Genomic DNA, 18,318 nt, shown 5'->3' with positions numbered 1-18,318 from the left:
ACAACAAGCATATAAAGGCTTTTTCCCATTTATCCCTCCTGACCTTTATCTCTGCCACCCACCCAGGATATAAGGGGGAGGTAGGTAGGGGGCATAGCCTTTTATGTCAAGTTTTCAAGGTAATATCCTGAGCTACAGGAAAAAAAAATCTGCTCAGTTATTCTCTCTTCCCTTCCTCAGACAGACTTTCTTGGTATTCCTATACCAAATCTGCTCAGAGACAGCAAGGGCCTGCCCATGGAAGAAATTAGGAGTGATGCTCTTCTGACCAGAAGCTGAAAAGACTGGCCGAAGGGAGATATATGACTTCAATGGCTGAAGCCTGTAATGGAAAATACCTAGAGCTACATCCCTCTTCTAAACAAAAACAAGACTCAGAATCTTCTGAGGCCAATGCCAGTGATCATCAAGGAAAGATTAACAGAATTTGAGAAAGTTACACGGAAATTCTGCAGCAGGAAGAGTATTGGTTGGATAAGAAAGCACCGCTTTGGGAATGTCACTGTCTTTGTGGAAATTTCTCTGTATTTCCAGAGGGGATTGACTGTTGCTGGAAAGCACTCCTGAGACTGCTAGGGAAGTAACAGTAGGTTCTGAAGTTCCACAGGTGATTAAAAGAGTTTGGGTGCTGACACTTAACCTAAAGTTCAGGAAAAGAGTTGAGGTTCATCTTCATTTCAACAATTTTTCCGTCTCATGCAGGCAATTTCTGTAGTTTTCATATAACAACTTCTACACTTTACCTAAAATATGCCAGAGTATAAACTGATGCTCTTTTTGTATTGGAAGCTTCTGCTGTGGCTTGTTGGATTCAATCCAATGGCAGAAAGGAACTTTTTCTGAAAAGCTGAGCAAGTGCAAAGATGAATCAGCAGATTGTCCTCAGACTCAAGTAGCTAGCACAGACAGATCCAAAAAGAGGATTTCTGAAACAGAAATTAAAGCTTGCAGCATGTTTTTAGACATTAAAGATACTATAGCAAGATAAGGCACCTGTGCAGATCAAAGAACTCAGGTAACTGTGGGGCTTAAAGACTTCAGCAGAAATGCCATCTAAGTATAATGACACTTGGCATATCCATACACTTATGATCACGAAAGATAGATTTTTAATACAGTATACAATGTTTTCATTAATAAATGAAAATTGCAGCAGAAGACAAAGCCTGGAAAAAAACAGAAAAATCCAAGAAACAAAACACAAAGAAGAATGTGATACTGCTTTCAGAAATACATTGCTGAGACTCATATTTACAAAAAGTTTCAAATTTTGAATTATTCTTAATGGTTTTTCTCAAAAAAAAAAAGAAAAAAAAAAGTACAATTTATAAGAAAATTCAATACATGATAATTTAGTTTCCTTTCTAGTGCAGCTTTCCAAGAAAGAGGCAATGCATCAGTAATACTAAATTAACAAGTTGTTCAGGGCAGAACATAATAATACTGTCTTTGGAATGAGATCAATGAACCAAGGTGGTTTTCTTTGTAGGTGAGGCATGAATTTGGTTGTGGAGAACGGAGGAGGAAAAGAGGTGATTTGCTTCATGTGAAATAAGAACACTGCCAACACACACCCCTGTCACTGAGTATACTCATTAATTTAAAAGCTCTCCCCTCTCTGTTATACAATTTTTTTTCAAAGCCTCAGAAGAGAAATATTTTACTTTTGCTTTGCAATTAGTTTATATCTAAAATCTTCATCATGTTCTTGGTCAAAAATTAATTAGACTTCTAGCAAAAGACTGATGAAGTGTTATATTCCTGTATGGTGCAGAAAGGGAGAAAATTTCCCCAACAGCACATCCAGGATCTCTCATTTTTTTGGGAGAAGTGGATCATAAGGAATCTTCAAATTATATGGAAGATTTGATGCTTTTTCCTTTCCTGTCTTTTTCTCTTTTGGAGGTCTACAAATAAGCCCTGTGAATTTAAATTTTCACTACAAGGTTTGAAGAAGAGCTTCTGAAGAAAAGCATTTCATCCAGAAAAAGGCTAGCATTTTGCACTTTTAATACTACTATGTGATCGCTCTCATGTCTACATCACTTAGCTGAGTCCCTCTCAGTCTCTGGTAAGCACCAGTTATTTGACAGTAGGGAGGAAGAGTAGATAAATAGATAAACTCAGTGTTAATGCACTGACTCTTTTAACATGGTATTTAGTCTGGTAGATAATGCTAGACATGTAAAGAGAGGAATATACATTAGTCTGTAGATCCGCACAACTGTTAGCACATTTTATTCTCCTCATCCTGCTCATCCCAGCACAGACAACATAGTTCAAGTGACAGTGTTTATACAGCACTTTCACTGTAAAAATACATCATACATGCAACATCAAGCCATGAACAGGATGAATTTCTTTCCTAATGTTTTATTGTTCTTCTTTGCTTTCCAAGGGAAGAGCAACCTGTTTGTTTGCTTTTCTCTCTTTGTTGAAGACTACTCCCTGGGGAACCTTGTTTATTTGTTTTAAACTTGTTTTTACAGGTCTCTTAATAAAATCCGGTGAAGAGGAGAGATGTGTGTGCAGGTAAAAAAAAAAGTAGTGCCTGCAAGTGATATCAACACTTATTCAGTGGCAGTAGTCAAATTCAGGCTTAGTCCACACCCAGAAGATGCAGGGATGCTTCTTCCTTCTACTTCATACCTGAGTCTAACAAGGTAGTGGAGCAATCTGGTGAAAGCACACTGATCAAATGAAAATGTATTAATTAATTCCGCTTGTTGGTCCAAATTATCCTACCCTATGTAGTTCTCAAAATTCTTGCTTAGGATAAAGACGCAAGAAAACAAAAATTAAGTAAACTTTAAAATTCACTTACAAAGAGTCTGCTTTGAGGTAATTTTGGAAACAACACTACATGACAATGGGACAACTTTATCTAACTATGACAGGAATTTTTTCTTCACAAGACTGAAAAGTTCTTACCCTTGGAAATATGCTTTTTTTCCCCCTAAAAATTTAAAGAACAGAAGGAGTGAAAAGAAATTGAAGTGTATGCACTTGCTTCAGTTTACATTTTATTTCATGGTTTGAGTTTTGCCAATGATTCTTGCTGTGGTGGAGTATGTTTTCTTAGTTCTCTCAAGTGATAAAGCTAACAAACTATCAATATTGCCATAAAGTCAACAAGAAAACCAAAATAAATCAACAAATCCCATCAAATAATTTATACACTCTGCCATCTAAGTTTTTTTGTAGATACTTGCATACTTTGTTGTTTCTATTTCTCATTTTCCAATCTTTCCTAATGTGGACTTCAAATTTAAGCCAAGGGCTTAATTCTAAGCACATGAAATATCACCCTATGCATAATTACTTTACTTATTCGTAGCCCAAATACCTAAATAATTTTTTTCAAATTTAGCCTTGAAAGAACTTCTTACCAAGAATTATTTACATAACAAGGTTCAAAGCTATTTTTTTTTTTAACCTGCTGCCTGCAAAATAAAACATTGCATTTTTTTTTTTATTTTTTAATTCTAGAACAACTCAGAAGATTTTCACTGAAGTATAAAAGAATATACTGAAAACCCCACAAAGAAAAACAGAAAAAAAAAAGAAAAAAAAAAGACGCACAAGTTAGACATAGCTGGAAGCATGGGAAAAAAAAAAAAAAAAAAAAAAGTAGATGTAAAAGTGAAGTGAACTCATTAAATTTTTTTGAAATTCTGGAATACTTTCTGATGTGAGACAGTGTATATAGACCACACATAAAGACCTGTATGAAGAACCACACAACTGCAAAGAGTTCTGTACCTTCAGGACCATCTCTTACGTCAACTTTCTCTTGATGTAGCATGCACACCAGAAACAAAATACAGGCCTAAATTCATCCTTAAAATACATTTCAAGATCTATCAGGTAAGAATTCTCAAAATGACTATTTAAGGTTTCTTATGGTTGCAAATCCTACAGAAAATAGGTCATCGTCACCTTTAAAGATCTGTCTTTGTTTGGACGGGTGCAGCAATGTATGTGGATCTACCAAAAAAAGGATAAGTTTCTAGTAGACCAGAAGCTAATACAGACAAACAGGTTTTAGCTGTGTTCACATTCTTCGTTTTGAGTTCAGCTACATAACTAAATTATCCCTGTTAAAATATTGTTGCATATCAGCCTGACTGTGATACCTAAAATTCATGTGAGTATATATTGCTCACCATAAACCTGAAATTAAATGTTGATGATTAAAGTTTTGTGAAATACTTGCTTGCTCACAAATTTTCACCTCACAGTGGTTGTTATAAGTGAAAGTAGCCAATGACCATGGTCCAGTGGACTTACAAAAAAAAGATCATATTTCTGAGTCATTGTTCAGTGAATTACTGTTTTAGTTCAATTTAGTTGTAGCAGAATTGAAACTGGTTTAAACAAGTCTACATTTGAGCTCATACTAGTATAATTCGGTGAGTATATACATGAGTGTATATATAGTTACAAGGGTATATAGATACATATACATGTATGTTTGTGTATTAATTTATACCTCAAAATAACTGTTGTTTTTTCCTTTCTAAAAAATTAGCTAAGAGAAGCATTACTGTAAAACACAGAGGTAGTTTCTCCTCTACATTTGCAAATCAAAATATAAAAGCCCAAAGTCAACATATTTCAAAGCATCAAAAAGTAAAAACAAAACAAAACAAAATAAAAACATACAAAAAAAAAAAATCTTATCATCTCTACACCATCCTAACTATTTTGTGAAATGCAAAAGACATGTAGTAATTAATTCTTGGCAATCTCTGAAATTTCCAGCCATTCCCAGGGCAATTTTTTCTCTTCTCAACATGATAGTAAGAACCAAAATAGTTCTCTACCATTTTGCATCTTGAGAACAATGACATCAGAATGTATGAATTGTTATTTCTGATTTGAGAGGTACTTGTACATTGCTAAACATACAGATGAATAAAATCTTTTGTGTTTCTTTCTTCTTTTTTTAATGATGAATTTTGTTCTGCTTGGAAGTCAGATTCATAGCTAGCAATGTAAATTAAGAGATTCAATCAAGTTACCTCTTCTTTGAATGACAGCATATTTCAGAAGTTTTCTTTATTCTAATTTTTAGGAAAGGGTTATAATTTACTGTCCTGGTACTGATAGATCATTATCAACATTTACAAACATTGCATATGTAAATATATACAGTTCAGGAATGCGTACTATGGCCACTTATCTTTGATAGCTTTCTGATACATAAACATGCACTCAGCTCAAAATAGCCAACAAAAAATGGATATAGTATAGAATTTCTAAGAAGTGCTACTGAGGGTTTCTGAAGTTTTCAGTAATGGTTATTTTATAAATCTTTTTTTTTTTTTTTTTTTTTTTTTTTTCCCCTTTATGGTTGACTGCTTTTGAGTTCATGACCCTCCACAAGTCTTAGCAATTTAACTTTTAAAAATACAACAATCGAATAATTGTAGTAAAAAAAATCAGATTAACATCTTGTGTAAAATTATCTCTTTTTATGCAAACAAGAGAAAGAAAGCATACAGCCAAATATAGTTGTCCTAACGCTTCTTATGTAATAGATACTGCAGGACCTTTCTTTATTACAGGTTGTTTGAAGATTTCTTTTGCTTTTGTGATGTACATTCACAAAGGAGAAATGTCATATGCAACTAAATTTCCTGGAGATATATGTACAAATAAGAAATTATTGAGCATACACCTGCTTTATAATGCAAAGGATTTCAAGCAAATTAAATATTTTACTTTGCTTGGTATAGTACATCAAGATGCAGTTGTAGAATTTAGAACAGACTAAAAGTATTTGTCAGTTAAAAAAAATGTGTATACTTGCTTAAGATGGAAGATGTTCTTCTTTTAGTACTTATTCTCCTAATCCTTACGAAATTTTGTTTCAAATACACTAGGCTTACTTTCACTTCTTTCTGTGCTGATCTGGTAGTACTAAGTATCATTAGTTTATATTAACTCTTGCAGATCAAAGCCTTGCATATAGTGCTTGATATCACATCAAATATAAAACACAGAGCCAAATGAACACTTGCAGAAAAACAAGCCATCTGGCTCTAAGACTGCTAATAACATGAGCAACACTTAAGATAAGTTTACAGATAATTGTCAAAGTGACACTATTATTGTAAAAGGATTTTTTAGAAGACGCTAAATCTTCTCTGAGATATGTGTGATCGTTTCTCACTTGCAAAAACAAAAATCTGTCACATTGCTCCTTTTGTGCCGTATCTTCTGCAAACACACACACCAGTGCTTGTAAGCATGCACCCAGAGCTGGATGTCTGCATGAAGATACAACACACAGGGATCCCAAGCAGGGTCAGCCTTGACTTACATCCTTGCTGCTGCTGCTGTGGCAACGGTGACTTCATAAGAGCAAATGTGTGAGGAGAGGAGGGCTGGCCTGTGCGGGCGCATGCACTAAAGGTTCCACAACAAGCATATCCAAACATAGGTGCTTACATCCTTTACAGACTATCTGATTCCAGAGAGCCTAACTAACCATATGGGTCAATGATGTTCCAGTTAGACATCCTTGTAGGTATCCATGCAGACTGGCTTTGCACTGATCACCAGCAACATGCACATGCAACTAATTCTAGTACAAATTGGTGGGGTGCAATCATTTACATAGCTGACTTAAAATTCACGCATGGCACATGACTTGAGGAGCCTGTGAGCACACAAAAACACAGAGAACCTGAAAAATTCCATGATGACTCCACGACTGCATCTAGAAGGCGAGCAGTCCAAACCCCACATTCTCGCTCTGTTAAAAAACTCCACTTGGATTTGGCTAGAATTCACTACTCCTAATGCACTTTGGATGGGTACGTTTATTCCCTTAAAAAACATAAAATCTCGCAAATTCTGCCATGTTCCGCAACTTTGTTCTTCAGCAGTCTAAAATTAAACCCTTCTGAGTCACGTCAAGCCGCTAATACAAAGAGATGTTTAAAAAATGTAAAGAGGAATGAGGGAGTAGTAGCGGTAACATACAGTACCATGAGCTGCTTTGGCCTCCCAGTCAGTGGTGTACAGTTAACAGATCACTCCTGGCCTTCAGCAGACAGGAAAAAAACCCCGCCGCGCCGGGAGCAGGCAGCTGGAGGGAGGGGGCCGGGGGAGAGGCCTGGCAGTTTACACAAGCAGGCTGCCCAGCTCCCTCCTGGTGCATTCCTTCCCCTCTATCTCCCGACCTTTTTGCGTGTGTCTTGTCATATTTTCTTCAGCTGCTAATTGTCTGGACAGCAAGATTTTAAACAGCAGCAGCTTAAGGAAAGCGAAACCCGCCTAAGTAGCTATCGCAGCCCATCAGCTTCACACTGCTGGGTAAAATTTTCCAAGGGAAGTGCTCCTCTGATAGTTCTCGAGTCGCTGGGCCACCCTCCTCCCCCTCGCCCCACCACACACGCTCCCCTCGAGGCCCGAATGCACTTGTGGCAATAAAACATTCATGCGACTTGGAATTTTAACACAATGCCATTTCCCTAGTTTAACCTGAAAGGAATGCACTAGTCACAACAGACTACATCATCCTGCCATTAAGCCCTGCCAAGGAACCGCTTTTTTGGCTGTACTGGGCCAGCTCTGACGGGAAAGGAGTACACAGACCCACACACAGAGCACAGAGGGGCCACCTCTGCTTCCTCAGCCTCATCCAGCAACACCCTGCTCTCAGCCGTGACCCCCGGCCTGTTTCGACGCTGTGACAGGCGTGCGGTGCGTGTGTCACCTCAGGACTTCTACAGAACCACAACACTGACCAGGCAGCTCTGGCATCTCACGGACTTGCTGCTCTGTCTCAACAGGCACTTGATCATTTGCCAGAAAACAGGGGGAGGGGGGGGTAGCTTTTTTTTCTTTCTTTTTTAATTAAAAAAAAAAAAAAAAAAGCACCCCAAATTCCTGCTTTTAAAATAACATATATGCTGTTTTTACTGCTAATGTTCTCCATTTGAACCCCAAGACCTTTTCTCCAGCTATGTCCCCTTACTCAATATAAAACAAACAAGCAAACAAACCTGTGGTAATTAGGTTATGATTACTGACAGAGCAGTTTGCTTAGGGGACTAGTCACCAAAGCTACCAACACTTTGGTATTCTATTGGAATCTTATTTTTTTTCTGTAATTAAAGAAAAGGGCAAGAAAATGCACAAGTATTTCTTTGATTTACAATGAGTGCTGATGGCATCACGAAAACATAAAGAGTTTACTTGCCCCACATTAATAGCTCTGTGGAGTGACAGGATTTCTGCAAATACAAATAGAAGGCAAGCACAGCAGCACAGAATACAAGACATGTTTACCTGCCAGTGGCTTTTTGAAGCTATCGCCACAGACTTCTGAGACCTGACTTTACCTACTTTGTGTAGTCCTGAATAGCAGGCAGCACAGTCAACTTCACAGAGAAGAGTGGTGCTGCTTTCTGCCCTTCACTTCTCAGTTAAATTCTTCTACGAGAATTCTCTCGTTTTAAATGGGCAGAGTGCACTGAACCAACAGGTGAGGAAATGTTCAAAAACCTGGAATTACACCCTTAACTATTCTGGCACTTGTGTTAAAAAGGGAACTGATATCAACTCTCCTGGTGTCCTTGCTCTGTTCCTAATGGGAACAGGACATACAGTACAGATGCGCACAAACAAAATCAGGAGATAAAAGCGTTCATAGTTCTGCAGAAGACAACATTGACTGTAAGTCATGAGTGTTGGCTAGTACTCTCTCATAACAGATTATTGCTGTCATTATCATCAACCTGCCAATGTGGCTCCATATCTGCTATAAAGAAAGACAAGAGAGGATAGGTCCCTCTTCCTGAGGAGTTAGGAAGATATTCTATCAACATAAATCAACATCCAAACATTGTATTTCAAAATGTACAACAGATTAATAGATCTGTTGATGAAGAATACCTTGTGCCATTGGCATAGAAAATAACTTCTGTGTGATTTTTCCATACAGAATCATGTTTCCAGAATGCAAAAGAAAGCAGTGGTTCCTTGGGCTCCAAGTTTCTATGACTAGTGTGTATGTTTTCAGGAAATTCAAGCTTAATTCTCTGCTTTCTAGAACAACATAGGCTTTAAAAATGCCAGACCAGCCACAGTGAACAGTGGTTAGTATCACATACCTCAGAGAAAGAAGGACAAATAAGGGATAGGCTGCCCACAAAAGAGACTTTAAAATCTCCACCCAGTTTCAGTTTAGTTTATGGTGTAATGTGAAGATGGAGATAATTTTGGGGGGAGCTGAAGTTTTGCAAGTGATGTTTTGGTGTACACAGAATTTCCTTCTGGTAGAACAAATAATCTTCAATTGTTATTTAAATTACAATTTGTACTTTTGTTGGGTCATAAGGAAGGAAAATGAGTTTTTCCTAACAAATCCAAAATATTTTTCAAGATACATGTCTGTGCAGAATCATGTTTGCTTTGTGTTTACTATTAGTATGCAACACAGAGGTGTAAACAAATGTGTCAGGAACAGTGAGGAAAGTTAAATAATCATATATTGCAATCAAGTCTATTCTGCTGCTGAAAGCAAACAATATTTTACACTTAGTCTATGGATGATAATATACTCAGAAGCCAAAGTTCTCAGAAAATATTTGCTGCTCAGAAAAATATGACCTTGTTACTAAAACACCGTAAGTGCTCTTTTTAAAGGTATACTCTTGAATTTCAAGAAGCATTCAGTCTCTAACTGACCCAAACACAGGACTTGTAAAAGTATGGGTATCTTTTTAAAAAGTCTACTACCAGCAAAAGCATTAACTTATTCAGTATTTACATAAAAACTGTAGAGATTATGAATCTCTGCTTGCAGTCTCAAATATATCTATGCCCAGGCTCAAATATTTGTAGGCTCACAGTTTCAAGTGCTCAACATGATTTGTCCATGCTTATACATACTACTTCCTTTCATTTGAAAGGATTCCTTCTCATTCTTTCCTACTGATAAGGAATAAATTGTAATTTTCTACTTAACTCCACTTTGTACAACTCCCATGTAAACCAAATATCTCCAATCTTCCTTTCATCAAAATAATTCATTATCAGCTCACTATAGCACAGACTTGTCAGCAGAGGGGCTGCCTTAAAACATCAGAAAAGGAGGATAAGTGGGAAGCAGTAGTTAGGACTTACACAGACCTGTTGATCCTTTCCTACCCATTCCTCCATTCAAATAAAAATCCTCAATCACTCATTCATAAAAACAATATAGTAAGACTTCATCACAGCAGACTGATCATGTAGAGAGGCTGCCTTATTGTATCACAACCACTCAAAAGCAGGAAAACAAGCAATGCTTACAAAATGCTCTGGAGTAACATTTACTAGGATTGCTCCAAAAGCAATGCCTCCTGTTTCATTACGCTGTCCTACAATGTCAGAGGTGGATGTTGATGGTATGGCAGTGCAGTCTAAACCTTCCCACCAGTATTCTGTTACAGGTTGTTGCCGTGTGACAGATGGCAGCAGAGGGGCACTCTGACAAAATGGCACCTGACATGGAAAATCATAGCAAAGATGTGGAACTTAATTCCTTCATGTAAAAAAAAAAAAAAAAAAAAAAAAAGGCACTCATTGATACTTGCTAAATATTTATAGAGACCAAATAGTGTATGTGAGCTCAGCAAGGTGGTGGGTGGTGTGCTTCAGAAGTGCAGGCGGTGACAGTGGGTCAACCCTGCTGGTAAAAACTGTTACAAGCATGGCATGTAGGCTCTTATATATGGGTGGTGAAAATGCAAAGCTAGAAGTTGTGACTACATTGAAAAACTGCGTTTTGTAATGAAGATTTTCCTCTATCAAACAGTGCGACTGTGCTCTCTGCATCTGTTGTAGTTTCCACGGAAATAAATAGGAAGCATTACTTCTGGAGCAACCTTAACAGAATACTTTTGTGACCAAACTCTCTCACAATGGATTGAAACATATGTCTAAATAATCCCGACTATTGGATTATTATGGATGCCTAAAAATTTGCTTTGAAAATTGAAATGGTCTTCTTTAGATAAAAAATGGATATCCTACATTTCCTATGATCCACTTCTCTTAATTAGGTTTAACAGGCAGCATAGACACAAATTTCAAGGAGCATGCAGACTACAAATGGAGAGAATGCTGCTAAACTGAAGATGGATTGAGAGGTCTTTCAGGGCTGCACATTGAAAAACACATTTTAATTCTGAATAAAGGAGCACCAAGTCTGGTGCTACTGAAGGTAAGGCTTCTATTCCAACTTTTATATCAGCAGCACCATCATAACTGCAACAATAACAGGAAACACAGACACAGCACAGAACTCTGCTGAGAACATGTACCAGTGGTGATACTCACTAGAGGTCCAGTCATATTTTCTTGCCTTCACTTCAGGTGGGCATTTGTCATGAACTCGATACATCTTAAATATCAGAATTAGTTGACTTTACTATCTTAAGAAGTGGTATGTTTTCCCTTGACCTCCTAGACACCATGAGGTAATATAAGGAGGTGCCAGGAGGCACCAGTTTGCAAAGGGAAAATTTAATGCTTAGAAAACTAATAAATGAGACTCAATGTCCTTCTCCTCCCCACTTCTCCCACATATCATCATAATTCTCAAGGAGTTAAAATTAACATGATACTGGACAGAAAGAAAAGTAGTATCCTTTGTTGTTTGCAGTTCTACCCACTTCTGACAACTGATGAGGTGTCCATCTGGGAAAGATGAAAGATTTCTTCTCAAGCTCATCTCTGTAGAAAACCCGTCAATGGTATCCATTGTGTACACACTTCCACAGCATACCAGGCACCTTACCACTTCCTAAATGTATCACAGAGGGCTTGGTTCAAGCTGTTCCAAATAATCCTCAGCCCTGAACATTTTCAATGAGAAAGAAAACACTCTGAAATTCAACTGCATTCTTTAAGCCTGGGTCAGGAACACTGGCCTTGCATGTTATAAACTACGTTTTCTTTAGGCTAATCTGTCAATCCTTGGATGACAGAATGGATGAACGTAGCAAGCAGGTTCTAAATGTCTAGAAATTTCTGTGCTCCATTAACCTTTAATCTGCTGACAAGGGAGAAAGGAGATAGTGGAATATTAGAAAATCAGCCCTGTCAATCAGAATTCTGCCTGTGTAGAACATGTTGGGAAACAGCTTTGAAGAAATAAAAAACTTCAGTTAACCATTTTTGAGGGAGAATACATGGCATGCTGGGCACTTGACACAAGACAATTGTGTAAATTAGTGGTCTGATGAAAGAGAATGGACTATTTCATACCAGAGGAGGAAACAAACAAACAAAAAACAACCACAAAGAGGAAGGTAGTACCTCTGATCTGTGTAAATAATTTAAGTGTCTTGGTGAAAGGTGGATGGACATTCAGTGCCAATAAGAGCCTGGTGGAAGCTGCAGGAGAATTAACATCTGGTTGCTTGTTTGACTCCTCCTCCAAAACAGTACAGATCTTTTTCTATTTAGGATTTGGACTCAGTGCAACAGCTAGCGCCAGAGCAGACAGCTGCAGAGTCTTGAGAAGGGAGCGAGTCAGTCAATTCACATCTTCAGTTAAAAGTTTTCTGGCTGCTTATTCAGGTTCCTGGATCTCTGGAGAAGCATCTGAAATGACAGTCCTCCACTGAGTTCATGGGGTTTGGATGCAGAGACATTGAGCGAGTGCAATCCTTCTGCTCCTCCTCCTCAGAAGAGTTGGAATGAACTGCTTGCTAGTTTGCCAGCAGCTAGCTCTTGGGGCTCCCATACCACCATCTGCACAGAAGCTTTCCCAAGGGGTTGAATGCAGACTTCTTCCCAGGCAGAACTAGTGGAAACATGTACACCTTCACACAAAAGCATAATTCTAGAATAAACTCCTAGAAACTTATTTGATATTGCAGGGAAATCAGATGCAGAAAGAAAGGCCATTATATGAACTCCGCTGTTTCCAGCAACTACTTTTTGGTTGGCAAACGTGCATTCAGGAAACTAGGCAGATGATATGAAAGATTCTTTACAGCCTGGCCACCGGGGCTCTTTTCCTTTGTCCTTCCAGCATGGCACCAAAGCAAGGTGTAGAAAATTCTCTGTCATAGCTTGGTCAGTACTTAATAGGACAATTACAAAATAACCATAAGCAGGCTTCCATTGACTTCAAGTCACTGTACAAAAGCTGCACAACTGGATCATAATCCAACATTATTGATAGTCATTTCAGTAAGCAGAAGAATCACTGCTACTAAAATGAGGTTGGCAGAGCAGAATGACTAAAATGTAGGGAACACTTAGAGAAAGGAATGGCAGCATAACATGTCATTCATTTTTTTTTTCTTACTGAGCAATCACAGTTTTGAACTGATATCTACAAATTGTTCCTCTTACTGGGAACTCATGGTGTTCCTGTGTCTTGGGCAAACACCAGTGCAGAAAAATATGAAATAACAGAAGAATTTAATTGTAGAACACTAGCAATATCTCATATTAAATTCTCTATAGAGACATGTGGTTAGAAACAGGAAAGGGATTTAGCAATACAGTTTCTATTTTGCTCTATTAACCAAAGTTGTAATCCAATTCTCTATTTGGGTGCCAGTCTCTGCAAAATAAATAAATAAATAAGTAAATAAATAAATAAAGTCCTAATCTGTAGGATTTATGTAACATGTTGTTCAAATAATTTAGAAATGGGGCAGAAGACATGAATTATATATTTTACATCCACATCTGTACTTATAACTTCTTTGAGTTGAACACATATAGATGAACTTCCGGTCAAATGCATCTAAATAAGTCCAGCTTCTGATGTGTCTCTCATGAAAAGAACAGTAAAAGGACTGGATAAAGTTGTTCATTATAAGCTGCATTTCTTATTATAAGAAAAATCCTTTCTGATCATATTTCTTGTCTGATTAGCTATGCTGATAATCTGTTCTCCACACTTTCTTGGCATCTTATTGTAATTCCTATTAAATTGCAATATCTCTAGGGACTAAACTGTGGTGATTTGTGTATGACAATGAAAGATTTAAATACATCATCAACCAAGGCTTCAATTCAGTCAGGGCACAAAATAACTCTAGTGAAGTCATGGAAGCACAGACTGGACACTGCTTCACATTCTCATGAATAAGCATGCCTAAAATCTGCTGCTGCTAAAAATGCTAAGTGTCTTACTTCTTTCTACAGCAAGATGGCACGGGTGTTTCTAGCAGCATTAATAAAATCTACTATACCTTAATCATTAGACATTCCTGACACCGAAGAATGGGTGCTCAAGATTTTAACTGAATTTAACCATCAGAATCAGTATTGTGAGTACTTTTGCATCTATTTAGTCGCCTCTTCCATCAACACCTCTGCAGATCCTTGCTCTTATTTCACCTTTTGCTCAGAGGGTCTAGAGGGTTCTGCCTAAATCACCACAAATTATGACACTAGCTGCACTGAGGGCATTTATGTAGCATTTATTTCTCCCGAGTCTTTCAGCCAAGTATATCACTTGCATGATTAAACCAGTCTCCAATGGTTCTGAGCCCCTCTTTGCCTAAAATAATAGAAATATATCCATCTGCGTACAGTGCACATCGGATGCACTTCAGCATGGCGTCTCATGTTTATGTAACATTAACACAGCAGGGCACACTTGGTTTGTCCTCTGCATGCTGCAAAAGTTGCAATGGCAATTCCAGCAATGCCCTCTGAACAAGGTAATGTGCTATTGTAAAAACATGACCTCCTGACTTTGGTTTCTACTCTTCATCTCATTGGTGGTTTCAATTAGCCTCTGACATGCCTGTTAAATGACAAAAATTTTTCATCTGCTCAATTCCATACTTACTCTAAAACTATTATCTACCGAAAAGAATCAGCACTGATGAGTTAGCCAGGGTATTATCTTAGCCTTCTTTTGTTCGGTTTAGGTTTATAAAGTAACCACCTCAAGACAGGGAATATTTTTTAGTTTACATATGAAAACTGATACAAATGTTGCAAATAGCAAATACTCTAGTTCTAATAAGCTTTGGAAGTTTACCAGGTGCATAACCTTCAAGTGGATAAAATGAAAATAGGCAAGGAATATAACCCATACTTTTGTGCAGTTAGAGTGCCTCACTGGGTGAGCAGCAACTAAAACAGATGGACTGTGTCTCAACAGAATTTGTCATATTATGAAGACAAAAAGGAATATTTCTGCTTATCACTCCTGAAATTTCCATTCTCAGAAGCCTAGCAAATGAAAGAAATTACCTTAAACCTTCCCAGCAAACAATGTTAAGAAAAGGATATTCAGAACTGTGCAGGAATCATGAGTGTGTAGTGTAGTACAATATAAAAAGACTAGTGTAAAAGAGTGTTGTTCCAGTTCTCAACACTGATTTGCACTACAGAAACTCTTAAGCTCTAGAAACCTGGTAAATCTATGCCAAAGAATCGGAGACAAAAATATGACCATTTTATTAGCCATTTTAAATGAAATGCAATGTTAATTTCATGTACATAATCTTCATTACTGCCATACACGTATTACTAATGTAATTTAGTCAATTAGGGCATAGCTACAAATCTGTCAGGTACCACCATGAGAAATATAAAGTATGAAGTTGCACTGAAAACATTAAAAGTGAATACTAAAATAGCAGCAGTAGGGATAGGCTGAGAGAGGAAAGAAGGGTTTGGAAGAAGCCTTTAAAACTGCTAATTACAACCAGAATAATAATTTTTTAAAAGCACATTTATAAATAGCTTATTTATATCCAGACATATAAGCACAAACTCTCCTTAGATTTGCACAGAGATTCATTAATGAACTAGATCAAGCATAAGAGACTGAAATTCAGACCTGCAACATGCAGTTTAATGCTGCATCTCCATAGCTTTTCTGACTTGACATATATTCCTTCTATTTCTTCTCTCTTTTCCCTTTGACTTAGCTGTTATACAGAAGACCTCATCACAACACATATTAAACAGAAGAACAACGTGTAACTTCACTAGAGAATGAAGCTGGTAAACACAGCCATTCATCCTTGTAATCCATCACCTTTTCCCCCTCCACCTCCTGCTTATTTCCTCCCTGGTCCAACCAAAAACATTATGCACACAAGTACATACATATATACGCATGTGCATATCACGAGTTTTACGCTTGAGAAATATGTTAATTTACGGGGTTCGGCAAGGCACATTTGGTGAGTGTATTACCTGGTTAGCTAAAATAACAGAAGGGAAAAGCTGGGGTAAGCAGGCTGAAGCCCTGTGTGTGGCCAAGGCAGCGGGAAGCAAGGCAGAGAGAGAGAGAATGAACCCAACAACACAACAGTGGAACAGGCAGCTGGCCTGAGATGCTAATTCAGCGCTTTAACAAATCAATGCCACTTGAAAAGTACAATGCGAGCCCTCACTGGGTAGATGTCAAGGGACTGAGAAAATGCATTCTCAAGTATTTCACATTAAGAGGGAATAATGTGTTAATTTATAACTCTTCACCCTATACACTTGGATTATCCATCTGTGTCAGTGATTTGACTTCTTAAATTTATCAAAAACATGCGCAAAGGGAGGCATCTTCTGCTAAAGCACTGGGAAATAGCAATTCAGAAACAGCCTGCCGTATTTGGTTGTTGGGTGGAGAGTTGTGGGGTTGTGAGGTTTTTTTCTTTTTTTTTCCTTTTGGACTCTTTGGTCAAAGGAAGGCCTTGCCTTAGCCGTGGCTGATTGCATCAGGTACCATCCGTCAAAAATGACACCACAGAGGAGCAAAATCTTGAATCAGCAACCTGAGATGCCATCATCAGAATTTAGTTTAAGGAAACTTAGCAAAATCCCTCTGCACACCTTGCAGAAGAGAAGCTGCTACGATTAAAACGCCATTGTAAATGCCAGCTGAGATCTACAGACAGTACTTTACTAAAATCAAAAGAGAAAGCTGGGGAGGGAGAATTAAGTTGTGTTTGTTTTGATATGGATTGTATGTACAGGATGTTTTCACAAAAACATTAAGTAAAACTGCATTTAAAAAAGTATTACTGGTTTTCTTAAAGTCAGATCCTTGAAACTGTTTCTTAATATAAAACTTGTTCCATTTAATGACACAGACAACACAATTTTATACACATAGAAAATCTAATGCTATTCCAGAAAGCACAAATCAAAACAATTTTTTTTTTCTTTCGCCTGGAAAATAGGTCTGTTTCAGAATTTAATGCTTACTGGTTAACTTTGTGTTCATTTTATGTGCCAAGTTACCACTGCGAGAATGAAGAACATTGTATGTATGTCTATTGAACACTTTATGGTACACACAGTGACAGCATACCTTCATCATAATGCAGAGGAGCAAAATCCAACGGAGCAATAGGGAAAATCCATCCTAACAAGGATCAGATCAGTCATATTTAACACAGAGACAGAGCACTTAATGACAAGCTTCAAACAAACAGTTATCTATGTATGACTTTGATACTAATTAAAAAAAAAAAAAAAAAAAAAGTGAGAAAAATAAATTCTAAAAATTCCTGAAAAGCTTAAGTGGCTTTCACCGTCTTAGGTGAAATTAAAAGGGTGTGGACAACTTTCTAGGTGTCTGCATAATTGTCACTTCTGTTTCATTGTGTTTGTACTACACAGCAGCAGCTACATTGTTGTAGGAAATCTTTTGGTCAATTATACAATTGCAATAGAAACAGACACTCTCTTATTTTCAGAACATTCATATGTAAATAATATGCTGATGAATGGAAATTAGATGCTATAGATGATACGTAAATATTCACATCTAGTAAAAGTAAATGCTACTGCACTTAAACAGACTTCAATGCTATTGCTTCTGCCACCCTTTCCTTCACTGGGAGAGGCAGGTACAACATGAGATTAGGGCAGGCGGCCTTCTGAGTTGTTTCTATGGCTGTGAAATTAACCAGGAGAAACACACAAGATGGAAAATGAATCTGTTTTTGACAGTAAAGTGCTTTTTAATTTCTTGCTTTCACATGTGAACTTTGTCTTTCCATTTTTATTTTTTATTTTTTAATTAAACGAAGATCTCAAAAATATATATATTTTCTTTTCCATAAAGAATGCAAAATCATTTTCTTTCAAAACAGGTCACACCTAAAGGAATATTATGCATTTCTGGCACTATGCACTTCTTTTCCTTCTCTTCACATGAAATCTTATGTAGGACATAACATGCATGCTTCACAGGCTTGTTTGAAACCCTCAAGAATCCTAAGGGGGCCTTTAGCTCTGTTTATTAATTATAACACAGATAGATACCACATGTGTGCACCAATGGCAGAAAATCTGCATCCTAGCCTCCTGCACAATTTCTAT

At 37.4% G+C, this 18,318-nt stretch overlaps 1 protein-coding gene across 6 annotated transcripts in view; it reads right to left on the bottom strand.

Moving 5' to 3' along the window:
* Positions 1-18,318, bottom strand: part of BNC2 (basonuclin zinc finger protein 2) — a 341,707-nt gene that overhangs the window by 199,904 nt on the left and 123,485 nt on the right. The window contains exon 1 of one of the 6 annotated variants that reach the window (XM_090132615.1): positions 6,999-7,865. The exons of the other annotated variants lie outside the window; for them this stretch is intronic. Coding sequence (XP_089988741.1) covers positions 6,999-7,001 — 3 coding nt within the window. The 5' untranslated portion in view covers positions 7,002-7,865. Of the gene's footprint in view, positions 1-6,998; positions 7,866-18,318 lie in introns of those variants that run through there. 6 annotated transcript variants of the gene reach the window in all.

The sequence above is a fragment of the Phasianus colchicus genome, chromosome Z, assembly GCF_987193195.1.
Source record: "Phasianus colchicus chromosome Z, bPhaCol1.hap1.1, whole genome shotgun sequence".
Classification (NCBI taxonomy): Eukaryota; Metazoa; Chordata; class Aves; order Galliformes; family Phasianidae; genus Phasianus; species Phasianus colchicus.
This window is presented reverse-complemented; position numbering and strand designations above follow the sequence as displayed.